This window comes from Rhinolophus sinicus, chromosome 16 (genome assembly GCF_057876585.1).
Source record: "Rhinolophus sinicus isolate RSI-liver-muscle chromosome 16, RSI-T2T, whole genome shotgun sequence".
NCBI classification, from domain to species: Eukaryota; Metazoa; Chordata; class Mammalia; order Chiroptera; family Rhinolophidae; genus Rhinolophus; species Rhinolophus sinicus.
In genome coordinates, this window is record NC_142516.1 from 124,217,485 (window position 1) to 124,244,623 (window position 27,139).

Sequence of the window (27,139 nt, forward strand, 5' to 3'; positions counted from 1 at the left end):
ATAATAAAAACCTGATGCTGTTCCAAGTTTACATAAGCTACTATTATGCACTGGGATGACTTTGTCCTCACCTCACTCCATTGCGGATGCAAAAAGTCAATGACAGCTATCATTTTCATCAGTGAATTCCTACTGACAAAATACATATATAGTCTAAACATATATTATGACTTACTATATAATATTAGAGAGGTAGACACTACATTCTGGTTTCAAGCAACTTTAGCTTGAACTAATTCTACCTTTCCAATTCTGATCCACTCTCTCAGCTTCAGCACTAGATGCCAAACAGTAATAGGTGACTATTTCGGCTGTGTGGTAAAAGTCAGGACTCATGGGGCTGAAAAATAATTGTTCAGTAACAGATCTAAAGCAAGTGGCCTTTGTTAATGATCCAAAGCTCAATGAAGGGTGTCTTACATTTCATGACCAGTGGTTCTGGATATTCTCCAAATTAATGTTTAAGAGATGTTAAAAAAAAAAGAGGGGAGTGGGGGGAGAGAGAGAGATTGTCTTTGGTTTTTAGCCAATTTCCGGGTACAAAGTCACACATAGGAGCAGCAGATAGAAACGGTTCATTCTAAGGAGCCAGCGTCTGGTAACCTTGGATCCAGGAATCCAAATTTTGAGATGCATTTTCATTGACTAACTGGCTCATGATAAAAGAATAACCATGAAAATGTATTCATGTTAATTAAAAAATGTCTGAGTTAGGTGTCACCATTGTACTCATCAAGCCCTCGTGGCTCTCTTTTTCCTACCTCCATAAATTGGTTTTGAGAGCAGTATACAATCCAGCTTCCTGCTTGCCACCAACCCATTTCCCCCTCATCTGCTTCCACTGAAGTGTCAGGCTGGTCTGACCCTCTTCCCAATGTGCACTGCTAATCCTGAGCCTTTGCTCCTCTCTTATTGTTTCCTTTACCTGCAAAGCTCTCTCCTCCTCAATTCTAACCACACTTCAGACATGAGCTGAAGTCCCATCTACTTGAAAAGCCTTCCCTGAACCCTGCATTAGCTCTCATTGATTTCTTTCTCTTCCATCAGCCTTTATAAGCACCCATGTCCTGGGGAGCTCAATTTCTTAGCTTGTTGCATCCACCCATGGGTTGGAATGTGTCACGTGTTTTAATCTTATTTGCCTGGATAGACTGTAAGAGCCCTGAAAGCAATCATCATAATTTGTTGGTTCTGAGAAACAATGTGCTGATGCAGTTAAGTCCAGTTTTCATCAATACCAGCTGGCTGGTGGCCGATGGAGAGCTCCACTGCAGACTGCTCCCTCAGAATTGGGCACAATCCCAAAAGAGTGGGTCAGGGCTGACCAGCACAGGGTCTGATGGTTCACATGCCCGGCTCAGCCCTCTATGGCATAATCTGTTTCGTGGAATTTTTGCACAATGGGATGAGTAAAGGAAAATGATAGAAGCCCAGGAAAACCTGCAGAAAATGAAAATCCTCTTTTGTCACATCCCACCCGAATCAAGGCTAAGATAGTTCCTGTTTTTAAGTTAGAGCTATCAGAACTTTCCCATCAGAACCCACCACAGTCTGACTTACAACATATGTTTTTGTCTTAGTGATATTCATCTTTTAGCTAGAAACATGTTGGCGACAGTAAATTTCCAATGGAAGCCTCTACTCCAAAATTGCCTACTGAGAAGAAATACTTCTATAGGAGTGAGAGAGGAAGTCATGCTAGCACCTGTCGAAACCTAACATGCTACAGCAAGTGTAAGAAAAATGCAGGAGAGGACACACACACAAAGAATGAAAGGCTGAGAGGTTTTAACACTATCCATCACAACTACAGAAAAATGAGAGTTCCTTTTCAGGAATGTGCCCAATCAGGACACACCCACATACAATGCCTTAGAACTTTATCCAGAAAGTGGGATGGATGGTTGCCTACTGAAGCTTCCATGATTTTAACCCAACAAACATTTATGAAACACCTGTTGTGTCCAACAGTGTGCATGTATATACGTGTGTATGTGCACATATGCACATGAGAGAGCCTGAGTTTGGGGGAGTGGGGTGGGGAAGGAGGGAGGGGAAAAGAGGGAGGGGGAAGGAGGGAGGGAGAGAGAAACACAGAAGGTTGACAAAAGAGAGAAAACCTGTGGTTGGCATGTACCCAATCCCCTGAGAACTAACCCAGCGGACAGAAGTGGAGGGCAGACCTCCACATAGATGGCTCATTACCCAAGGAATCAGGAGTCTTTCGACATGCTATCAACTTCTGCCTCCTCCCGCCTTGTTGCCATGTGGCTGCATTGTGTATAATTGGGAGGCACAATATGGGATGAGGCACCTTGCCAGATATTCAACGGGGAATTAACGTCAACTGCTCCTTGGTAGAGTCTATTTCATGCGGAAAGCAGGCCCAAAACAGTAGGTCTAGCTCAGCCCTTCCAAATCCCGGCAGTTACCCCAGGCCAGGCCTTCCAGACTCGGGAGAATTTCAGCCTCCCTGTGAAGATCAAGTCTGTTACCTCCATCGCTGCAGGTCCTGGAGTCCGAGGCCAGGCTGTCCGTGGAGCCCGTGGTGAAGCTGACGTGAACACCCCTGAAGGATGGGCTGAGGCTCTCCGCGGAGCCCTGGCTCACTTTTTCCAAATCAGAGCTGCTTTTGTTCATTTTTAAAAGGTGCCTGGAAAATATAGGAACAAACAATAAAAGTGCTTAATTTGGTTCCTAGTCAAAAACCAAGCCAATGGACCATGAATCTACCATGCTCTTGAAACTGACCAACGCCAGCAAGTTTTGAAAACAATATTCTGGGAAGAGATAACAGGTGCTCTTTTGAAACCTAGTGCACTTAAATGGTAGGCGTTCTCTCGGGTGTGGTTAAGAGAAGTGAGTCTATTAAATTTAGACAAATGCCAAAATCATGATTTGGGGGAAACTGCCTTCGTAGTCTGACCCCGTCTGCCAAAACATTTATGTCACCTATTATATCCTATGTAACATCTCTGCAAAGAAAAATGGACTATTATCATACAAGCCCATATATAGAGATATACAAAGATTGGGTAGCGTTTGCAAGATCACAGAACAAGTGAATTGCAAATCAGGACTGAAAACATGGGATTTCTTTTTTGCCTGGTCCTCTCTTGACCTAACTTCAAAGAGTCTATGTTGTTCCTTGGAATTAAGGGAAACTTTATTGAAATTTTAACCAGACTTCAAGTGCAATGCTGAGAGAGAACCATGTTCACATAACCCTTATTCCAGAACTACAGGATAAATCTGCCCGTAAGCTTTCTATGGAATCTTCTGTCACACTTCTAAGGCAGCATTGCCAATATATCAGGGACAGGAATACCAAGTTCAAGAACAGAGAACTTCACCTTGGAGAAAACAGTTCCCTCATTAGGCAGAATGTTTAGCTTATTGATTTCTCCTTCCCCTTTCCAAGGACTCCATGAACACTCACTCTGACCTGACATTTTCAGCACAAAGTCAGAGAGACCACAATCAATCCAGCTCTTTCCCTGTTGGTGGTAACCCAGATTTGTCAGAACTGCTATTTCCTGACGACATTCCTGTTCCCACGACAGCAGATCTATATCTCAGTATTTGCTGTAGGAATTGTACAATACAGTATTGATTTGGCATTGGCACTGCCCTATTTAATGCATATGACCTTATAGTCAAGAATGGATTGATTGTCCTTTGTATTCAACATGGCCAAGCCCTGTATTGGCCTTCACAGTCACTGGAATCCCTTGTTTACTAACAGAAGTTTAGAGAAAGTTTGTTTGCTACCATGAGATGTCCTCTCTAGAAACCTCTCTCTCTCCATCTCCAACCCTTAGAATCACCATGAAAAATGCTGTAAAGCTGTTACATGTAGTGTGACAGCAATGACAATATTACAATAGTATTCTTTATATTTCAATGTCCCTGTAAAGATCTTGGAACTATCAAATCCTTAGGAAGTGCTATGATAGCTGTAGATTACTTTTCTTTGTTTTATCCTCTTAAAAAATACAATCACAGAAAGTTTCATAGAAGAGTTTTATCCTCATCAGATCCATCAGTAAATGTTCTCCAGATGAAGCCAAGATCTGAAGTTGTGAATAACGACAGCTCCTCAGTCTAGGAGAGAAGCCAGCTTTATGGCAATCCAACTACTCCGCCCCCTCCAGAGGGGTCTCTGCAGTCTCTCGGTCTGCAAGCCCAGAAAATTGCCAAAGGAGAAATTCCAGCACCATAGCTGCTGAGTTGGCACTGTGCCCCATTCCACACACTTAGGAAAACACGCCATGACATGTATATAAATAGATAAAACTGAAAAATACACAAATGTATGTAAAAGTGCGCACGCGCGCCTGTACACACACACACACACACACACACACACACACACACACACTTATTTAAAGTAACAGAAAGCATTGAAAGAAAGAAAAGCTCTCAGGTGCCAGGTGCAAAGAGGGAATGCGATGCCAGAGCACTACAAGGGATGCTTTAACACCAAGTCCATGTTTGCTACAGGTTTTGGTAGATGCTCTTTGTCAGGTTAAGGAAGTGCTTCTATTTCAAGTTTTCTAAGTGTTTTATATTTTTAAATCATTTATAGTTACTGGACTTTATCAAATGCTTTTTCTACATCTGTACAAAAATCATATCATTTTCCTACTTTACTCTGTTGATGTGATGAGTTACATTAATAGCTTTTCTAAAATTAACCTATGCTTGCACACTTTGCATACACTTAATTTACTACACATGGCTGGATTCAATTTTACTAATATTTAATTTAGGATTTTAAAATATATACTCAAATGTGAGGTTAGCCCATAATTTTTCTTTCTTGTACTGCTCTTGTCTAGTTTGGGTATAAACGTTATATTAGAAGCATAAAATGAATTGGGTAACTTTTTCTCTTTATAACTGATCTTATGCAGTTTGTCGAAAACAGGGAACATATGTTCCTTGAAAAATTGCTAAAACTTGCCTGTAAAACCATCTAGACCTGGTTATAGTATAAGTGAGATAAATAAAGATTTGTTTCTGATACATCTGGGTTCATTATTTTGCGGACAGAGATCCAGGAAACAGATCTCTGTCTATAGGAACTTGCTATGTGACAAACGTTGTGATGGTTCAGTCATGGAAGAATGAACAAGTCAGTTCATCATGGTACACATACGCCAGCTACAAATAATAGGACAAAAGAAAAAAAGAAGGCAGAGCTATGTTTCACACCATGTACAAACATGAATTTTTGATGGAAAAAAACCCCAAGGTTTAAAATTTGTTAGAAGAAAATATCAGAGAAAATCTTGATCTTGGGTAAGGGAAGTAACTTTTAAATGAGATTTAAAAAAATAATAATAAAACCATAAAAATGATAGATAAATTTGATTGCTTTAAAACTGAAAATTTCTGTATGATAAAAGACACTATAAAGAAAGTGACAGCAGGCCCAGTGGCTCAGGCAGTTGGAGCTCCATGCTCCTAACTCCGAAGGTTGCCAGTTCGATTCCCAAATGGGCCAGTGGGCTCTCAACCACAAGGTTGCCGGTTCGACTCCTGCAAGGGATGGTGGGCTGTGCCCCCTGCAACTAGAAAACGGCAACTGGACCTGGAGCTGAGCTGTGCCCTCCACAACTAAGACTGAAAGGACAACAACTTGAAGATGAACGGCACCCTCCACAACCAAGATCGAAAGGACAACAACTTGACTTGGAAAAAAGTCCTGGAAGTACACACTGTTCCCCAATAAAAAGCCCTGTTCCCCTTCCCCAATAAAAATCTTAAAAAAAAGTGAAAAAAAAAACAAACATTGGGGGTGGGCAACCCACCTATTTGTAATCTATATAAAGTATTAGTATCCAGAATACAAAAAGAATACAACAGAGAGACAAATGGCCCCATTAAAAAAAGGGTGATGGGTGTGAAGGCAAGTCACAAAAAGAAAAAACACGAAAAGTCAATTGACACATGAAAAGATGATCAAACTTTTTAGTGATCAGATTATAAATAAAGGAAGATTCCATTTCACACCTGTCAGATCAGTCTGGCAATGGGAAGTTTCTAGCACTGTTTGTGGGACTGAAGATTGGTGTACACACACACACACACACACACACACACACACACACAATAACACATTGATGAATCTTGTAAAATTGAATATGCATATCCCTAAAATGAAGTTATTCATTTTATATTCTATTTTTAGGTACATATTCTTGAGCAAAGATATTCAAATGACTAGCAGTGAATGAATGCCTAATTCAATTAGTGAGTCATCGTAGTTTACTGACCAGCAGTTTAACAAAACAGAACAGATAAGAAAATATATAGTAAGGATTTGTGAAACTTTGTTTTGTAAAACTTATTCTAGGAGTGTGTGTGATCATGATATTAACTGTATAGTTTTTGTGGGTCCTGACTTTAAAAAAGGTTAAAAATCATTGCTCTTGATAGGGGTCAGCAAAGTTTTCTTTCAAGGGCCAGATGGTAAATATTTTAGGGTCACGGGTCATATAATCTCTGCTGCAACTATTCAACTCTGCTGTTGAAGCAGGAAGCAGCCATAGATACATGTAAATGAGAGGGCATGTTTTCCAATAAAACTTTATTTGTAAATCCAGATGGCTGGCCTGTGGGTGGTAGACTACCAATTCCTGATCTTGAACAGCCTTGTCCAATGGTGCAGGTACCATTTATATACATTTTTAAAACATAACAATGCTATATAGATTTTTGTATATCACATATATGCAGTAAAATGGAAATAATACTCATCAACTTCAAGACAGTGATCACTATGGGCAGCAGTGAGAAATTGAAATGGAAATTAGATAAGGTGGGATCTTCCACTGTACCTGTAATATTTTATTTTTAAAAGTCTAAAAAAATGGCAAAATGTTAACAGTTGAAAAATCTTAGGGAGATACATGAATGTCAGTTAAAATTATTTTCAAAATTCATTGTATGCTTAAAATATTTGATAAACTAAAAATGAACATTTCTAGAAGGAGAGAAAACCACTAAGGCCTGAATGAGCCCCGCGATAGCCACTCCTGTTGACCCATTATTGAGACTCTGAAAGGCACCGAATATAGGGGAAGACCCAGCGAGATTTCCATCAGGGCCCACAGCAGACACGCCAGCTCAGTGAGGGTTGGTTCCACCACAGCATAGCCTTATAGATGGAAAAACTTATTTCTCAGACCTAACAACTCTTCTGAGACTCTGGGGGGGTTAATTCTTCTGCATCTAGTCACTATAAGGGAGAAGTCACAGCTTTGAAAACTCACCAAATGAAAGCAAACAAAATCAGTATTCCTGGGATTGTAGGATAAATTCTCCACTGTGTGTGTAAATGGGGAGCCTCCTGGAGCAGATCCTGGTAAATCTTAGTATCTAAGCCAATTTCATGTTTCCATGGCTTCCAGGGACACTATTGCTGTTTCTCTACTAAATAGGCACAAGAAACCTAGGTTCCCGGCAGGTAACTAAACCCCAATGGGCATTTGGAATGCTCAGGTATAAATGGGGAAGGAAAGGGTGACACTTTCTCTTAACAGCAAAACCTTAGAAGTGATGCCTCTTTCCTGAGTTGCATCAAAAATCTTCCACTCTGGAAACCTGTGTGATCTGCACTCCTAGAGAACCGCAACTTTAATTAGGGAATGAGCAAAACCATATCAGATTTACAAATGAATGGGGAAGTTTGTCATCAAAACAGAGACTGACAAGTTGTTTTTGCGTCTTCAGTTTGTGTGTGCAATAGATTTCTTTAAAATTCCTGGAAAGGGCTTACTATTCCAAAGGTGCCTCTTCTGGGCCCTCATAGATTATTCTGTCAGACCTAAGGCCAAATGACAATCCGAATGCACACAACAAGGCATAACAAGACTATACTTCTTTTTTTAAAGGCACTTTTCCTTCATGGATGATAGTGTGATTTGTCTTTCATAAGACCAGTGCAAACCAGCTATAAGCTGCAATCTGATGTCACGTCATTTAAGGAAGTGGCTCCAATGGGCCAAAACCACACACTCTAGTCTTTCCTCTTTGGGTGGTGAATAACATTCTTATCAGCTGCAGCGAGAGCTCAACCTGCGCAGATGTCTTTGCTCTCGCAGTGTGATAAACGGGTCGTTCTTGCTCAGACTTCCGTTCCTGCCTCCCCCGTGGATTAGTCACAGTCACAGGAGAGTTGGGTGATATACACGTCAAGGGGCACAGCGTCCTTAGAGACTAGCAGTCCTGTGGCTGCTGCCCAGTGTTTTGAGAATGGCTTTTCCCCCCATTGTCCTTAGAGAAAGAAGCCTTGCCAGCGTTTTCTCTATACTGTATCGGTAGAAAGCTAGAAAAAATAATCCAGGCGGAAGAGCCATCTGCCAGACTTCCTCATTCATAGGAACAAGCCTCTTCTAAAAATACCTCTGAGATTTCACAATGTCCGAAATCCTTAATGGATACCGGCCCCAGTGTGTGGCAGAGACTGTATGTCAAACTTTATATGGCTGCTAGAGACCTCACACGACAGCACAGTTTCAAGTGTGACTGAGGCAAATTTTCATTTGCAGCTGCCCTCACTTTTGTGTAGTTCACATACATCTGGTTGAGTGCTTATTTGCTACTGGAGCAAAATATATGAACATTCAGATCACGCTAGCATGCAGTTTTAGACTCGCTCCCCAGACCACCAAGTCTCTGGATTGGCCAGATTCACTGCTAAGCTTAGGGATGACGCACAGAAGACCTTTGAGGTAGCTCTCAAAGCACAAACAAGTTAGAACATTTTATACACATTTAAAAAAATGACCAAGAAGAAGAAGTGAAAACAGAATGGTTTTAGATGCAAATAAATTAAGTCACACCTAAATCAAAGAACGAGAACCTCTTACCATCCTAGACTCCAGCCTGTGGTGCCATCCTCATCAGCATGGCCTCCCAGGGCCGGGACAGCCTGGGCCAGTGAGTGCAGGGTCCTTTGGAGCAGCCCTGAGGTTGCAGGGCCAGCGTCGGGGCGATGAGAGTACCTTGTCAGCCTGCTGTGAATCGCCAGCTAAGAGCTCTCCCTTTCCCCGCAGTTCCTCTCTGACTTTTCTATAAAATGCACTTCCTGCAAAAGCACAGGAAAGTAGGGACGGATCTGCCTCTGTGACCTGCAGCTTTCAATCTCCAATTGTCCTATTGCGCTCCATCATTAGAAGGAATTCAAATACACTCTAACGTACATGACGTTTCACCCCATTTATTCTGTACTAGTTAGCCAGACCCTAACGTCAAAATCCTTAAATGATTCAAGCTGAAACACCAGCTCTGCTTGGTGACTAAGAGCACCCCATTTTTACTTTATCTTATGCCGGTATTACTTGCAGTAGGTCCCCCGTCCTGTCGGTCCAAAATACCATTCCCAGGTTTTTCAACCAACAAATATTAACTAGCTACTGTATGCCGAGCACTGTGTTAACTGTTGGGGACACAACAGTGGATAGAGCCACCACCATCCCTTCTAATTCGTCAAGCTCCTCCGAAAAAGGGATACACCTTCAGAAAAAATGTTCATCCTGACTCAAAATCTTTCTAAAATACTGCTGTCATGATGACGGCTAACTCTGAAGGGTCTTACCTAGAGCCCCTGCAAGGATTCTCAACCTCAGCCACTATGTTGGATCCACTCAGGTCCTCCATGGTGACAGAAACACACATTTCCAAATTCCCTTTGCCAATCTCGATTGCAAATATTTTCTCCCACTGTCTATATATGAGAACACATGCTTAGGTTTGTCGTCTGGAAAAAAATTATCAGCATTTTGGTTAACATCCTACCTCACCACTTCCCCTCATACACCCTTCTCTTGAATTGGGCTCGTCTCACATTGCCCCTAAAGCACCCAGTGTTGCTCACCCCTACCAACCTTGACTCAGAGGAAACAAGTCTCTCTCCCCTTCAAACCTTTTCCATCCTCAAGAGCCAGCCTCAGTATCACTTACCTACAAATCCCTCCCAAACCATTTCAGTCTTCTCTGACTTGTCTATCCCCTCTGGAACTCACGCAGAACTGAGTCTGATTTACATCGCTGAGCATTTGATTATAATCTTGGTTAGATTATTCTAATTTTCTCACGTGAAATAGGCTTGTTACTACCCCCAAATTATAAACTGTTTGAGGGGCTGTGTCATAATCACGGCATGCTGGAACACAGAGTAATTATTAAATGCTCTTGATTAAGCTTATCTGCCTCTGTTTCAATAACTCAGTGGCATCTGGGAGGATAAATGTTTCCTTTAAAAAAAGAATTACACTTGCTGAGCAAAACTTGCTAAAGAAAGGAACACTGAGTAAATAACCACCCTCAGGACAGCTGGATTCGAAAGCTGAAACTTTCTCATATCTATAAAATACAACGGTCGCAAAATATCATGAATTTGCACAAATCTTCCAGTTTTTACATTGTTGTTTTTGTTTTCTGGGACACGAGAGGAGAAAGGCAGATAACTAAACTGGAAAGGTTTTATTGCTTTTATCTTTGGTGCTCTTAGATGAAGATGCCACGGGATCATTTGGCAAGTGTCTAAGTGCCACCTGAAAGGACTAATGAGTCCAGTCTGCTCTGGGAGCATGTTTCCCCCGCTGACCTATTAGCAGGTACAAAGAGAGAAAGTCGGTTTCATTTTTGGTCAAATGACCTTTATGGTGCAGCCCTGTTAATTTGCATTTGCAGTTCATGCACTAGTGACTGTGGGGCTCTACAAGCTAAAAAGCCCTCTGGTTCAGCCCGACGATGAATGCACTTTGCATTCAGTGGAAAGCATTTAAAAACAGGAATAAAGCCATACTTATTTTTTAAAAAAAAGACACACACAGTTTAGGTTACTAGTTGGTTTTGGTCAAGGATAAAAATGCTTAAATTGGTCAAATGGAAATTTGCTGGCTAAGTATACAGATCTATACTTAGGCATTGAGAGATACCAATATTTTTAAAAATAACCTGTCAGGTCTCAGAAAATGAGTCCTTTATTTGTGGCCAGAGTCTGCCTGGTTGTATACTTTAACAGCCACTCTGGGCTGCCTAGGGAAGGAGTGAGGATGGCAGATTACGAAGCATGGAGAGGTTTCAGCTAAAGCTGAGGACAGGGAGAGACAGCTATTGAGGAGCGGGTAAGAGAGTGCTGAGAACCCAACAACTTGACCCCATCTCCCGGTCCACGACACTTTCATCTCCAATACAATCCCTTAAGAACCACCAGTCACCAACACCTGGCCTGGAAAGTCAAGGAGGAAGCTTTTACATCTGTTCACACAAGGGGCGGATGGGAAGAGAAGATGAAAAGAGAGATGAATTATACGTTGAAGTAAAGCTTGAGCAACTGCAATCCACAGAGGAGCATCTCCCACCAGCTGCCCAGCGTATAGGCCAGTGCTGTGTGGGAGGCGTCTGTGGGAAAAACAGTCATGCAAGCATTTGAATGGCTACCCAGATGGATTGCAGAGCCACCCAGGATGGCAAGGTTAACGGAGTGAACACGGGCTCTGCTGTCTGGGTTTGGGTCCTGGCTCCACTGCTTACTGGCTGTGTGCCTTGGAAAACGCTCTTTGTGCTTCAGCTTCCTACCTATAAACTGGGGATAATAATAGTATTTCCTTCATGGTCCTGTTAGGAAGATTCAATGAGTTACTTATTTAATTAGTGCTAAAAACAGCACCAGGTGCATAGGAAGTGTTAGCTATATAGGAAGGTGAATGTGGATGGATGGATGGAGAAAAACAGAGACACAGAAAAGACAGAGACAGAGAGAGCACTTCAGCAGCCTCCAGTAAATCCAGTAATTCTTCTTGCTACCAGGACAGAAGCAGAAAACAGCAGATTGGCTAGAGATTTCATTCTCTCTTGATGCATCCATGTTTATTACGGTACTTTAAAGAGACTCAAAGAAGAAAGTCAATCAAGGTGATGCTTTTATGGCATGCATTATTCTAAATAACTAGGAAGTGTTGATTTGTCCATCAACCAGACCTCATTCTGATAATTTTCAGTGTAACCCCAGGTTCAGGAACTGCCATACTCCTCAGATGACCACGTTGCTTAGTTCCAACATGAAACAAATTAAAAGGAAAAGAACCTCTTTTATTGTATTATTCTCCCTCCCTCTACAAAAAGGACCCTCCCATGGTTCTTTCCCTCTTCATACCCCCTTTCCATCCTCTCAACCAACCCACAGAGGACGCTGGTGATTGACTAAACCAAAGCAGCGGCGAGTTGTTATTCACCAAGTTGGGAATTGCTGCTGTTCTAGTACTGGCCTATTCTCCTTGGAATCTATCCACCCAGGTGATCTGTGCCTGACCAGAATCTTTTGGTTTCTAAACTACTGGCTTTGGTAACCCCAATTTCAGAATTATTTCTCTCTCCTTCTCTGGATTCAGCAAATGCTTCAAGTCCACTTTGTAGACCCAGATCTTGAGCCTAACTATTTGGCTTAAGAAATCTCTGTGCATTTATTAGACTTCGTTCCTGGATTGGGAAATTCAGGCTATTTGTAACAAAGCCACTAGGTTGATCTGCTTCTGTCCTCCCACTCTGGTCCAGCCTGTTGCCCAGTAAGGATGAGGTTTCCCACTCCCAGGTCAGTTCTTCAGCCCTCAGCCTTAGCCAAAACCTTCCCACCCTAGGTTAGGGTTCTGGTCACCCAATTCCAATGTGGGCTGGGGGTTCCCCACACCACCAGTTCGCAGACACCAGCTGGGTGTCTTATCTTTCAACTCAGTTCTGACAGTCTACTGGGGAGGGCATTAGATTTCATAGGTTAAGGGCTCCGTCCCAAAAGATTGCCCTTTGTTGTAGATGCCAATCTCAAGTCCAAGTGGTCACCTGTGCTTCTGACTGACTGGCCACAGATAGGATGTTCCACAGACCCCCTCTTTGGGGTCGATTAATATGCTAGAGAAGCTCACCAAATTCAGAGAAACATTTTACTTCAAAAGATATAACTCAGGAACAGTCAGATGGAAGAGAGGCATAGGATGAGGTACTGGGAAAGGGCACGGAGCTTCCATGCCCTTCTCTGAGTGCGACATTCTCCCACATCTCCATGTGTTCACCAATCTGGAAGCTCTCTGAACCATGTCCTTTTGGGTTTTCACAGAGGCTTCATTACATTGACATGATTGATTAAATCATTGGTCATTGGCCACTGATTCAATCTTTAGTCCTTCTACCCTCCTGGAAGGTTGAAAGGTGGGATTGAACGTTCCAACCCTCTAATCACAATGGTTGGTTCCCCCTGGCAACCAGTTCCATCCTTAGGTGGGTTCCAAAAGTCACCTCATTAACATAATAAAAGACACCTTTATGCACTTAGGAAAGGCCAAGGGTTTTAGGAGCTCTGTGACAGAACTGGGAAAACCAAATATATATTTCTTATTATAAATCACAATGTCACACTAGGTAACTCCAAACATCTTCTATCTTTACTCTTGCATGAGGCAGCCCAGTGCTTCTCTAGGAAAGTACAAAACAATGCAGACTGGGAACACAGTTAATTCATGCTTCCCGCATTCAGGTAGCTCTTGGGGCTCCCTGGCAATCCCTACACTTGACCTTGCATTTTCCAAAACAACCATTCCAAGCATTCATCCCTTTTCTTGATATTCTTAATTCTTGCCTCAAGTGAATCCTCTCTCTACTTCTCCATGATTCACAGTCTCTCCTCATGTGTGCAGTCATTTAAAGTGCAGAGAGGTGAGATAATCATATGCCTCAATTAATTATACACTTTCACACTGATCTACGTTGTTTTAGTTTTTCCCTTCATCTCCATCTTGAATCCTCAACTTTCCCCATTTCTCACTCCCAAGTACTCACCCTATACTTCCTTGGATATATAACTTGGATTTATCTTTTAAGATGCTATAGTGTTACTTTGTGTGTTTTAAATTTATATACATTACATTGTGTTAAAGATCTTGTCTTGTTTCTTAGTTATTTCACTCAATACCAAGGTCTATCCATATTTCTGTATATACATCTAGTCCATCGCTTCTGGCTGCTATTAAGCATTTTGTTTTATACTCATGACATTTCACTTTTCTGTGTCCCTAGAGTTGAACGCCTGGGTTTGCCCCTGCTGCTGTGAACAACGTTGTAATGACCTGCATTGTGCACGTCCCCTAAGGGACCCGTGTGGGTGTGTTTCTCTGAGGCATGCACTCAGGAATACAGACTGTGGGACATAATGTAGTGTTACACTTAATTTTACTGGGTAATTCATGTGAGCTCCCTCTCCTCTAAGTCTTCAAATTTAGTGATTAAATGACGGTCAAGATCAAGAAAGTCTCAGCTTCTGAACTGTAAAAAGAATGTCTTTCATTAGCTTTCTCTGCTTTTATAGGAAACATGAATAAGCATTGAAAGTAGAATAAGACGGAGGATCAAGTGGCTGGATTTAGGATTCAATGTATAGGCAACGTCCCTGTTTCAAGTTTTGGAGAGGGCATGGATGTAGAGAAGGCATTTTGAGAGATTTGAAGGGATGTTACTAAGTAAATACAACAGATCAGGAATATTCCTGTCCTGGTTTCTTCTACTTTCTCCTGGGGAGACACGCTCTGTCCCCATGATGAACATATCTGTAAGACAGATGGCCTAACTTGTCGCTAGCCAAGAAGACTGAAAAATTATATGTAGGCGGTATTATGAACACAATAGTTTTGTTTTTACTTCTCAAATGTAAATTTATATTATAATAGTTAATTTCTATTTTCAAACTATTTCTCCAAACGATTCTGACATACCTGTTGCCCCTACCCCCTCAACATCCCCCCCAACCCTGCTAGCGGGGGCATAGACAGGCAGTGCTACAAGCCAATGAGAGTAAAACTAAGTAAACATGCATTTAAGGACATGATTTAAGGATTGAAAAAAGAAATTTAAGATCCGTAAAGAGACATAAGACTTTAAATAATGGGAAATACCGGGGGTGCCCCCAAAAATATATACACATTTTAAGAGATGTTATCTATGTATTACTTTCTGAAGTTGAATTGAATTACGGCAGCAATATGTAGTATGATGTTCACTCAAAAGATGGCGTTAATCAAATGAATGCTAGCATCACCATGTGACAGGCAGGACTGTCAGAGAAAATGGCGGAAGCACGGTTGTCATTTGAGGAACGCAAAACCATTTTGAAGTGGTATTTGAAATTCGAGAACATTGCGGAAGTGCAATGACAATGGAGGCGTGAGTATGCAACAGCACCTCCAACACGCCTCACAATTGCACGCATTCGTGATAAGTCTGAGACCCATGGTGCTGTGTGTGATGTGCACAAGGGAAGATCCAGGAGACCTCGCTCAGCAACAAGTCCTGCTGCTTCTGCTGTGTTGGAACAGTTTACACGCTCGCCACAGAAGTCTACCAAACAGTGTTCACCATAATCAGAAGGGTCTAGACGCTGATGGTAACCACTTTGAGCACCTCTTGTAATCGCAGAAGTCAAACGTGACTTGTATTCATCTTTTGTTGTCGGTATATATTGAGTATTACAATTTTAAAATTTTTTTGCCTTTCTTAATATGTGTACACATTTTCTTGGCACCCTCTGTAGACTTAATGGCAACTGTTATTTACTAAAATACTGAGTTCCAAAAATTCATGAAATATTCAAAATCGCTCATTCAAATGCATGAAATAGTCATAATTACTCATTAAGAGGAAACAACACATTTTGGCATTACAGCCTGAAATGCGAAGCTGCAATCAAAGAGGATGACCAACTTCTGCCAAACACTTTGCTCAGGGCCACCTGAGCTGGACAGACTAGAGATCCCCTCCCAGGTATGGAACTCTTAAATTCGTAGAGGGAGCAGTTACAAACCCCCACCAATGGTTTTGCATTATAGGTGGCAAGTTTTAGATTCTAAAGCTAGATTGGCAAATAGCTGGCACGGTGTCTGCACTCCCCTCTCACATGACCCGCACACAGTACTGATGGATCATGGCAAGCTTTCCTGCTTTGGGCACACGCACTCCGTGTTTTCCATGTGGAGCTCCAGGCGGCCACTTCCACTGAGGGGAATCAGTGTGGAGGAGGCACCGAATTGCCCTCATGGTTCAGCAATATGCAGTCATAAAGTCCTCCTTTTGATCTACACATATTAGTAAGAATTACTTTAAGTGACACCCCTACTATGACTGATTTTAAAATTCCAAAGACTCTTCTTCCATTTCTTCCTGATCTTTAAGGTCCTCCTATTACTTATTAGTGTCAATTTCTCGCCATTTTGTATTTATCCAATGTAGTCGTATTTTCATTCATTTGGGCTGTCATGTGGAGTTCCTGAAGAGCTGAAGACATTCTCAAGGGCTTTCTACAACTCAGGAACATACAGTGGCAACACCATCGATTATCTGCCTAGGTTTTAGACTTTCTTAAAGTTTTTATAGCACATGCATTAGTGGTCATGAAATGGCTAAACACCAAACTACCAGGAAGTCAGGAAGATCACTGGATAGTGATAGCTACTAAAATTAGCTGGAGAGTAACATAACTGAGTAAAAAGGGAAGGATTTTTTTTAGAGTATTTTGAACTCAAAGTTCCCCTTCTCCCCCAGTGAAGAACAGTTGTTTCTATAAGTCAGCCTGTTAGTGAAGCATGGAGAATAAGCCGTCTAGGGCATTAGACAAAAACTAATTGAAGCAGGAAATTTTACAGAGATGTATGGAAATGGCATGAACACCCTTAGTGCCCGATATTTTAGGGATCTGCTCACGAGTCAGTAAAGAAATAATGAGCGATTTCAGCGCAGAGGATGAAGACTCTGATCTTAAATTCAGGAAGTCACTAGCTGCAGAAAGGGCTGCTCAGTATTCTTTGTAGTTGATCTCTCAACCCTGATAGAAGGAAATGCAAGTCCTTTCATGAGCACATTAACAATCCCAAAACAGCAACAAATTACTTGCGCTGCAAATAGAATTTCTCACCAATCGGGAGTTCCACACCCAAAGAGCAGGCTGGCCATTCTAGGAACAAAGTCCCTCTGATCACCTCATTGACAAAGGGGCTCGATCACATGCCTGGGTTTTCCAACGTGCCTCAGAAAACATGGAAAATCCATTCTCAGAGAAGCAAAACCACACCCTAGAATTCCTTGCAACTCACCGGTGGGGGAAAAAAGTCCTTAGGTGATTACTACCTGAAAGGAACATTTTTGTGGCAAGAAAGGGCTGGCTCCACACACCTGCTCAGCGTTAGGGAGAAAAAAAAAAAAAGAGCTGAGTAAGAGAGCCCAGTAGCAAAAGGGAAAGTACAACCATTGGGGAGTAATTAATCCATGAAAGGATGCATTGTGCCCACATAGAGTTTGCCCACCTGAAGCATTAATAATTATCAACCTCAGCTTCTTTAACTCAAGGTGACAATGTTCTATTCAGCAAGGCTAGCCACAGAATTGTAATGGAGTGTCCAGTGAAAAATCGGTAGTTCACGCTGACCTTTTTTTTGGTTCTAATTCAACAATCCTTTATTGAATACCTACTAAATCCCACGCAGTATGCTAAGGTACCCTGTGGGAAAGTCAAAAGAAAAATGTATGAAACATGGTTCCTGTTCACCAACGAGTTTACAAATTCTTGCGGAGATACAACTGTGGATCCAGTTAAATACAATAGACACCCCGTGTTAACCGCCAAAACAGAGGCGTGAACAGAGCATTGGGGCAATCTGGAGACTTGGGTTTCAGAAAGAAACTTTGACACAAGTATTTAAAGCTACTGTTACTTTCTTCAACATTTCCTGATGTGCAGAGCATAGAGTTAGGTGCTTTTGGAGAAACGGAAATAAACAGGGAGTGGTCTCCGCCTAAAAGTGTCTATTTGACAAATATTTCTTGAGCATCTATTTTGTGCCAGGCATCAAACAGGATATTATAGAATTACAAATAGCTAGCCATGTTCTTTATCTTCAAGGAGCATCTGGCTTTTTTTCTTTCTTTGATAAATGCTGTGTTTCCCCCAAGATAAGACCTAGTCGGACCATCAACTCTAATGTCAGCTCCAAAAGTCTTTTGGAGCAAAAATTAATGTAAGATCTGGTATTATATTATATTATATTATATTATATTATATTATATTATATTATACCCAGTCTTATAATATAGTAAAATAAGACCGGGTCTTATATTAATTTTTGCTCCAAAAGATGCATTAGAGCTGATGGTCTGGCTAGGTTTTATTTTGGGGGAAACATGGTGGTATCTATTTGCCTTACTAAACTTGATCTTGATTTTAGATCGGGTCAAAAGACAGTTAAAGGACTCCTGAGCTACCTTTGCATTACTGAACAGAACACAGAATGTGGTGAGAATCCAGATGCTACGATAACCAGTCTCATCAAAGGGAATCAAAGCAGAGGTGAGCCTTTGTTGGTCATATTACACATCTGCTGATTTACTCATAATAACTCAACCTTCAGGGGCCTTAAGGACAGTCACTGGATTTTTCACACCTTGCACAGAGTGTTACAGAAAGTGAGCAATTAGTAGATATTGATGAATTAAAGAATCTCTAATCCATAGCCTTACCCATGGATGCATGCTCAAAAATGGAGAATGTCGTAAATATTTTATATATACTGTTGTTCAACTCAGTAATTTAAAAAAAAAATTCCAGAATAGAAAGACAAGAATCAATTTTAATTCTCTGTAATGTGTCGTCATTGGATGTGCAGTGTTTTCAGGCTCTATCCACAAGCTCATGGGAAAAGGCCAACTATTAATTTGCCCCTGGCATGGAGCAGAATATAAACGTTCATTGTTGATATATGTGCTTTGTTCTGTTTGCCAAACTCTGTGTATGGGGGAGAATTCTCCCCCTGAAGTATGTCCAGTATTCATTTTCCCTTGGACCGACTCAACCTCCTCTGAGTTTTTTCAGTTTCACCAAAAAAGCTCAACATCATCAGAGAAGATTCTCTAAATACATAAAGTGCTTTCTAATACAAAGTATGATTTTCAAAATGCCTAATAAATTGCCATCATCCCCCTGTAATCCAGAACAGTACAACGTGCCTCCAAAATAAAGCTTTAATAGGATTGGATATGGGGTCTGGAGGCAAATACCCATCTTGCCTATGCTGCTCCCATCCTCGGGGCTCATGCTGAGAGACCATGTTACTGAGAGACAACACAATGAAATCATTTCGATTCCTCTGATTAGCACAGTGGCCACTTCTGTGGACAGAAAATAGCTGCATCTATGACATGGTCACCACATGTCTGTTGAGAAGCAACGTGGGCGGGAGGGACGGAGGGAAGAAAATTAACAAGGACCAAAAGGCCAAGGCCAAACTCAGTCTCTGCTCCCCAGAATCCCCGCAGAGAGGGAGGATGTAGTTGAGTGGTGGGTGAAAATTACAATTAGCATGAGTGATAACTGGAAAACAAAGTCATCTCTCACTTTCTTGGGGAAACTTTCCTTTTTCTGATCAGTCTCATGGGGGCCAGACTGTTTGGAAACTAAAAGCATCTAAACTTGTCTTATTTCTCCTTCACCTGTCATGCTTTAATTCCACCTCCCAGTTCAGTCTTATCTTCTAATTTGGGGTTTCTTTGTGAAATGTTTGTCTGTACTAATCGGATGACTCTCCCTCAACTGACCTTGTCACTCAAAAGCCATAAGTCATTTAAAACCAGGCTTGCATCTGCGAAGGCAAAAATAAATTTTATTCTTTTGCATCTCAATGATTTCCGCCGGCACTGCTGCTTTCATTACATGGCCTTACGTCTTGAACGTGACATTTAAACTAAGAAGTCCACATTTCTTTCCGGCCGTGTTTAGTTCCCTAACTAGCAGTACTTGGAGCTCCTTGCCTTCTAACTCTGCCATACACCGAGGCAGGGGTGACCCAGAGACTCAGTGGGGTCCGTCAGTCCAAGGAGGTGTGAGCTTGAGTGTGCAGGAGGTTGCGTTGGCAGCAGTATCAGGTAAGGAAAGACCCAGACTCTGCCTTACTTGCCAGCGAGGAGGCTGGGCACACGCTTAAACACCACAAAAGCTCAGCCAGCACATTAAATGAGCGCTGGGAGCCTTTGTCTTACATGGCGTTACAGCAAGAGGAGGTTTCTCAGGAACCCTAATGGCAGTTTACAGAGGACAATATCTCAAACATACAGATAAGCGACTGCCAAACATTCAAAACAAGACCACAGGAAAGCTCAGTCATTCGCAACATCTATTTTTTTTACTCCAAGACAGAGTCAGTTTTCTAAAACAGGACCGTAGGCAAACCAGAAAATCATTCTCTGTTCTTCCATCATGGCCTTAGAAAACAGACTCTAACTAAATGTAAGGGAAAAGTAACACTGCCCTGCATGAGACGACCCCTTTCTCCGGAGTTCTGAGCAAACATAATACACATCACGAGATCCTTTATTTTTGTTTGCAGGTGAGGCTAATCCTTGGAAATAGGACCCATTTAACAGATGGTCCATGTGAAGACACTAAGTTAACCTTGTATGTTGCTCAAAGACCTTCCAATAGTTTTCCATTTTGGAAAATGTTCATAAGTAACCTAATAAACATAATTAATTGATAAGGGCAAGTAAATTACATAAATGTCAGTAGTATAAAAAATGTTTAGGTGAACTTTTTAAATAGTTTCTCCAAATCTTGTCAGTGACCTGAAACCTTAAAGTTTTGCTAATAAGATTAAGCTAAACGATGGAAACTTACTAAATATCCAGCTCACTTCCAAATAAGATAAAATAACTGAAACATTAATTACTGAACATAGGTTTTCCCACTTTTGGCATCCTCTTACAGAGGAACTAGACACTTGGGTCTATTAGTAAACATTTTATGTCATGTCAAGAAATTTTTTATGAGAAAGCACATTTCTAGAAATTATAAAAAGTATATAAATCTACCAATCGAAAGAATGTGAATGTAAAAGATAGTTCATAATTATTTACTTCTTAGTTTTCACTAGAAGTTAAAGGTTTTTTTAATGGTTAAGAACTCTAATACATATAATTAAAGCCACTGGAAATAATAAGGGCAACAACTCTGAATTCAAGGAAAATAGAATGTTTTTGATAAACCTAGTCTTCTTGATATTAAAAGAGCTATGTTTTGCTTAGAACTACGTAACCTTCTATATCTGCCTGTGAAATCTTTAATTGTCACTTTGGTTGAATGGATAACTAGTATTGTTTCACAGTAACCTATGATCCAATTTGACTAAATGTTTTAAAATCCTCTTGGTATTTTTAACAAATTTCCCCAAAGCAAATTCTAAATGCAGTCTTTTTGACCTCGAACTAACTTGGGGGTTTTCTAGAGGAGTCTTGGAACATCTCAAAAGATTTGTTCTCTCTCCTCATAAAAAGGGAGATGTTAAACTTAGGCTTATCTGATATGTTAAAATAATGGGGAAGTATTGTCAAATAAGAAGTAATACTAACCTTTCTTTATGTTGTGTTAGTGTAAGCATATGTTATAAGTGTTCTAGAAATTGTATGCAGTTCCTAGTCTGGAATGCCCTGATATAATGTTATAAAATGTTGTATGTTACAGGAATGACCAAATTTCCTTGTCAATTCCATTAGAATAAACTTTCTTCAGATCTTTAACAATGGGCATTTTAAGATCTTTTGTCATTTACAGTTACTGGTTTACTCTGATGTTTTTACCGAAGTGTTCCTGCAAAGTGCTTTATCGTCAGGATTCATGGAGGGGACTTTTGACAAGGGCAGATTCCTGATGACTTTTGCGATCATGGAGCAGAGCTGGGTGGGTATTTCCAGAACTAATATTTTTAAAAAGCTGGATTCGAAAAGAGCAAGAACGAATTATATGGGGCTGAATGAACGTAGGAGGATGACTATAATTTTTATGCAAATGCTGGACTAGGAAGAGAAGTAGCTGCCATTGATAAGATGCCAGATCAAGACTTCCTACTTTAGCTCAACATGAAAACCTTCCTTCTTTTCTTTCTTTCCTTTACTCTGGCACTGGCCAAAGTAAAAGATAATGCCATCACCTGTATCTCCCAGGCCATTGCTAAAGGGGGTAACCTTTGAAATTTAGAAAACAATTTATTTCAGGTTAGGAGGAAACCTAACTGGCCCCTGACTTGAATGGGCAGATGCAATAATTCCTGCAAATGAGTCCATTAACAATGCCACCTTCGTGCAAGTGGTTTGTGCCTGACAGCATTTACCTTTGTCTGTGGTGGTTATCATTCCCCTTGGACCTACGAATGCTTAGATGACTAGAGCATAACTGGACAATGCCTCTTAGGTTATCTAACTGTCCCTACTGTTCTAGAAAGGACCTACCAGGAGGCATTCCTAATTCACAATTAGCTCCCTTTGACAGATCTCTACTTCCCTGGTTGGAAATGAGTACAAATGTGGCTATATCAGGAATCTCTCCTTAGCTCTTGAAAATATTGCAGGAATCTGCTGGTAAAGCTATAGATGCCCAGCAAAAATCCTTAAACTCTCTGACCAAAGTTGTTCTTGATAACAGGATTATCTTTTAGCTGAGCAAGGCTATGTGTGTGTGCTGTGGCCAACACCGCCTGCTATACCTGAATTAACACTTCTGGGGAAGCTGAAACTTAGCCACAAAAGATCACAAGAGCAAGCCATTTGGCTTAAAAGGGTGACTCCTTCAACAGAGGCTTTCTTAGATCATTTTAGGTCTTGGGAACGCTGGCTTCAAAGTGTACTCTAAACATTAGGAATAATCCAGTTTATAGTTATCATGGTAATCTTCCTGGTTCACTGTATTCTTTCAAAAACGTTGAATACGTTTTCACAGGCGCTAAACACTAAGCAAATGATCTCCCTAACACTGGAATGTCAAGAAAGAAACAAAGAGAATGACAGACTGAAAAATTGGGAAACTGTGAATACCACAGAGACTCAGCAAAAAAAAAAAAAAACAGGACCAACAAAAATTTCAAAACTACAGACTGGTAGCTAAGAGTGGTGCTAAATGCTTTAAATTTTGATCATATCTTTCAGTTAGGCTGAGAGTTTGATCAAAATGGGGGAACTGTGAAAAAGAAACAATAGGCCCACAATGGAGTTACTTTTGCTAAGCCCCACCAAGATGTAATACCTAATCTAATTGTAGTTTCAGGCTCCCAGGAATAGAATTTTAAACCAATCAGTCTGGAATTTCCTGACCAACTCTAGTGAGGCAATCTGCCTGATAAGACCCCCTGCTTTCCCCTAAGGGAAGGTGACCTTGCATGCAATCCTCCACTCTTAATTTCCTTGTCCCACCATGTTTCTACCTATAAAAGCCTTGCATTTTGTGCAGCTCCTCCGAGCACCTTTCTACTTACTAGAGGGGATGCTGCCCAATTCATGAATCATTCAATAAAGCCAATTAGATCTTTAACTTTACTTGGTTGAAATTTTGTTATTTAAACATTGCTATGGCGACTGGGGTTTCCTCAAGCCCTGTAATTCTTAAACAAGAAAGTTTTCGTTCCTTCTCCAAGACTCAGGTGGTATTCCTGGGATTGGGCCAGGCTCATTCCTATAGGGTGGGGGTATCCCTGCCATAGTCAGCAGTTTTTGCGCACATCCTAACTAAGCTCTGGGTTGAATTCTGTTCATCTCATTTGAGCCTTTCCATAACATGTTGTGTTATCATCTGGTTTAGAGAAGAGTAACTTGGAGGCTCAGTCACGGCGAGTGACTTGCTCAAGATGACTTGGCCTGTAGCTGAGAGGCAACATGCACCTACTTGATTTTCAAATGCCAAAGCCTGTGCTTCTCACTACCCTCGCCAGGCCTGGGGCCGATAGATACAATGCCCACCTTTTACTCTCATGCCCTGCTCATGTCCCTTTACTCCTATGCCTGCATGTACCCTATGCGTTTAGGGACACAGGCTTGGGAGCCAGACTGCCAGGTAAGGCTGTATAACCTCGGCAGGTTACTTCCGCTCTCTCTATCTCTGTTTTGTCATCTGTAAATTGGGGATGGGAATTCCAACCACCTAGGGCTGTTCTGAGGATCAAATGAGTTAATATGTCTACGAGTAACTCCCTTTAGATCTGTGCCGGGCCCATAGTAAGTGCCATACACATGGGCGCTCTTCTTAGCTACTGAACCCCTCATTTACTCAGGGAGTTAAAACTGTAGCCAACGAGAGTCTGCAATCCCCTGAGGATTTGAAGGCTGTCTACTCTGCATGGCAGGTGGCCAATGTAATACCAGAACAACGTAGTGGCCGTGAAAAAAGCCCATGTTAAAGCGCCTCACAGCCTCAGATGCCTTGATGTTCAAAGTCAAGTGTCACAGCGGCTGCTGTCTGTGGTCAGGTCCCTGCTTCTGACATCAGCCCAGAGGCCCATGAGCTGAAACAGAAACACTGGAAATGACATGACTACAGAAAGTCTGTTCAGAAAGGCAATTATTTTTGGAAAAACAGCAGGTTTCCCTGTCCTTTCCCCGACAGGAATCAGTTTTGCTCTAATAAAGGGAAATTTCTTTTTTCCAGAATTTAAATTCCACGCACAACTCAATACCTTAAAAAAGGCACTTATTTTTCTTGGGCCTTTGAAAGGTACTTTAAACTAGCAGAACAGCAGTGAAGCGGTGGAGAAAGCTGTGAGTTTCAGTATGCTAAAAACAAACTACAATTTTTTTTTTCTTTAAAAATCCACATCCAAGTTACCAACTACGGGCAGAGCTTCCTACTATTTTGCTTTTGGCCCCAAGGCCTAATTGCCATCGTGGTAACAGTTTCTGGCATCGCCCCTTTGTCTCCCCAACTCTTTGCCTCTCCAAATTCTGGAGCATAGGCTCCTTCTTTTGCATGTGTAAATAAATGGAGAATTTCAGGGTTTCCTTGAAAAAGCCTACAGAAGATACTTCAGAGAGGTGGGGAGAAAAAGAGGATTTTTGGAAAGATTGGTTCCAAACAGCCAATCCCAAGCAGGACGCTGCTTGTAGGCTTGTTTGCTGTGCACAAACACGAGCAACAACTTCCATAAAGAATTTACACAAAGGACAAGGGCCTCTGGCCAGACAGTGGTCCTGGGGCAGGACGCAGAGCCCAGGCCTGAAGGCCCTCTGTGCACGTGGCAAAGGCCAGGGCTTCTGGAAGAGCCCTTTGTCCTCAGGCCAGCCGGAGTCACACACAGACACTCGTACTCACCGCGACTTCGGAGGCGGTGGAGGAGGTGAGAAGGCATCGACCCCACTTCTGTCCTTGGGGAACTCAAAGGCAAAAGAGGCAGATTTGCTCATCCCGGTCCCGCTTTTGCTGTGGTGTCCCGAGGAGCCATCTGTGGGGCAGAGACGGTGCCAGGTAGAGGAGCTTGAGGGGTCTGTGGTGCCATTTTCCATCTCCCTTCCACAACCTTGACTCAAGTCCTGCTCTGCCTCCTCCTCTTCCTCTATCCGGCACTGACGACTCCAGGCCCCCGTCTGGTACCGGGGACGTCTCTGGTCCAAGGCTGAGTTAGTGGTGGCCGGTGGAAGACACTTAACAGAGTTGCGGTCAGTGACACCGTTGGCCTGGCAGGAAGAAGCGGGGTCAGCGGGGATCCTTGATGAAGGCTGGGGCCCAGTGCTGCCACTGGGGCTCCCCTCATTGAGGTCAGACAGTGGGGAAGCAGATGGTGATACTGGGGACCCTCCAGGACTATTCCTGGACAGCTTAGGAGGAATGGCAGGCCTCCCCTTGGGCATGTTCCCACTGGCTGTGTGATGGGGGCCTTCCCTGGAGCTCACCCCCTGACCAGCTGACATCTCCTCGTCGCCTGCCTCAGAGTCCTGGCACACAGGCTGGCGTGGCCACTGCACCCCCACTGCAGAGTCAGGGCTGCTCAGGTAGATTGTCCGGTGGTCTTCTTCTGGGTGTGCTGCCATGACTGTGATGGTGGCAGCCACCTGGGGGGCCATGTCTGGGCCTTCCCTGTCCCGGCCCCAGCCAGATGCTGTTTTCTGAGCCCAGGTGTTAGCTGTCCGTACCTGGCCCTGAGCAGCTGTTGCCTGTTCTGCGTTGGCCTGCGGCCTGGAAGGCACTGGTACTGCCTTCTTCCTTTTGGTGCTCTCAGCATAGATGGGTTCAGGCTGCACAGCTTCTCTGGGGTGGTCTGGGGGCTGGGGCTCCCCAGTCAGCCCAAGGCACCTGCCAGGGGTCACCACTTGGCAGCCAGTGTCCTGCTGCTTCCCTGGCACAGGTTCCTTCATGAGGGAGCAGTAATCACTCTCGAGATGGGGGGTGAAGGGGCTGCTGGTGCCGCTGCTGGCACTCCCACAGGAGAGGCCATCTGAAGAACTGGCAGCCTCCGAGGTAAGGGACAGCTTCTTGGGGCCCAGGTGGGCCGGGTTCTCTGTGAGGCCCTGGTTACAGCACTCTCTTGGGAAATTCAAAACCCGCTTCTCCTCCTTAGTTGGCCCTGCACACATTCCCTGCTCCCAGCACACTGGAGAGCAGTCCCCTCCACCATGTCTGCGTGGGGGACCCTCAGCCTGTGAGGTGTCCTTGGCAGCAGGGCTCCCGGGACAACAGTCCAGAATGGAGCAATATTCTCCCCCTTCGCTGTCTCCTGAGGGTGAGCACCTTTGATCACTGTCATCCTCCGAGGGCAGGGACTCCCGTAGAGGCTGTGGGGAAGGGTAGGGCCCAGGGCTCTTGTGACAGCCAGATGTCATCCCGCCAAAGGCAGCCAGTTTTTGGCGGAAGCTCTCTTGAGCAGAGGTCAGCTCTTGGTAGGGAAACGTGGGCTTATCTTCCCGCCCAGCCTTCTCATCGGGGAAGCTCACTGGGTGGAAGGCGGTATTCTGTTCCCCCCGGGCCTCCAGGCTGTGCAGGCCGACCATGGCATATGCAGGTGGGCAGTGAGGGTGGCCTTCTGTGGAAGCACAGGGCCCCGCAGGCTTCTGAACGCCACGGAAGCTGCCTAGGTAAACGACTGGCACGTCTTCCTGCGTTGGGAGACGGAGCTTGCTGGGGGGCCGTCTCCACATGACCTACACAGACCCAAGGTGAGAAGACTTACGTTAAACCTTGTCAGAGAAAAAAAAAGGGAGAGAGACAACGTGAGAGAGAAGTGCCATGGCACTGTAAACTGTCTTCTGTGCTGCAGCAGAGAAGCTGAGCGGCACTCCTACCTTCTGACCT

General features: G+C 42.8%; 1 protein-coding gene across 2 annotated transcripts in view; it reads right to left on the bottom strand.

Moving 5' to 3' along the window:
• The window catches only part of PRAG1 (PEAK1 related, kinase-activating pseudokinase 1), a 54,409-nt gene that overhangs the window by 20,821 nt on the left and 6,449 nt on the right, over positions 1-27,139 (bottom strand). The window contains exons 3-4 of one of the 2 annotated variants that reach the window (XM_019750557.3): positions 25,166-26,988; positions 2,496-2,653 (exon numbers count right to left, since the gene is read on the bottom strand). In XM_019750557.3, the coding sequence (XP_019606116.3) occupies positions 2,496-2,653; positions 25,166-26,988 (1,981 nt within the window). Of the gene's footprint in view, positions 1-2,495; positions 2,654-25,165; positions 27,025-27,139 lie in introns of both variants that reach the window. The other variant, XM_074329704.2, reaches the window with a different exon arrangement.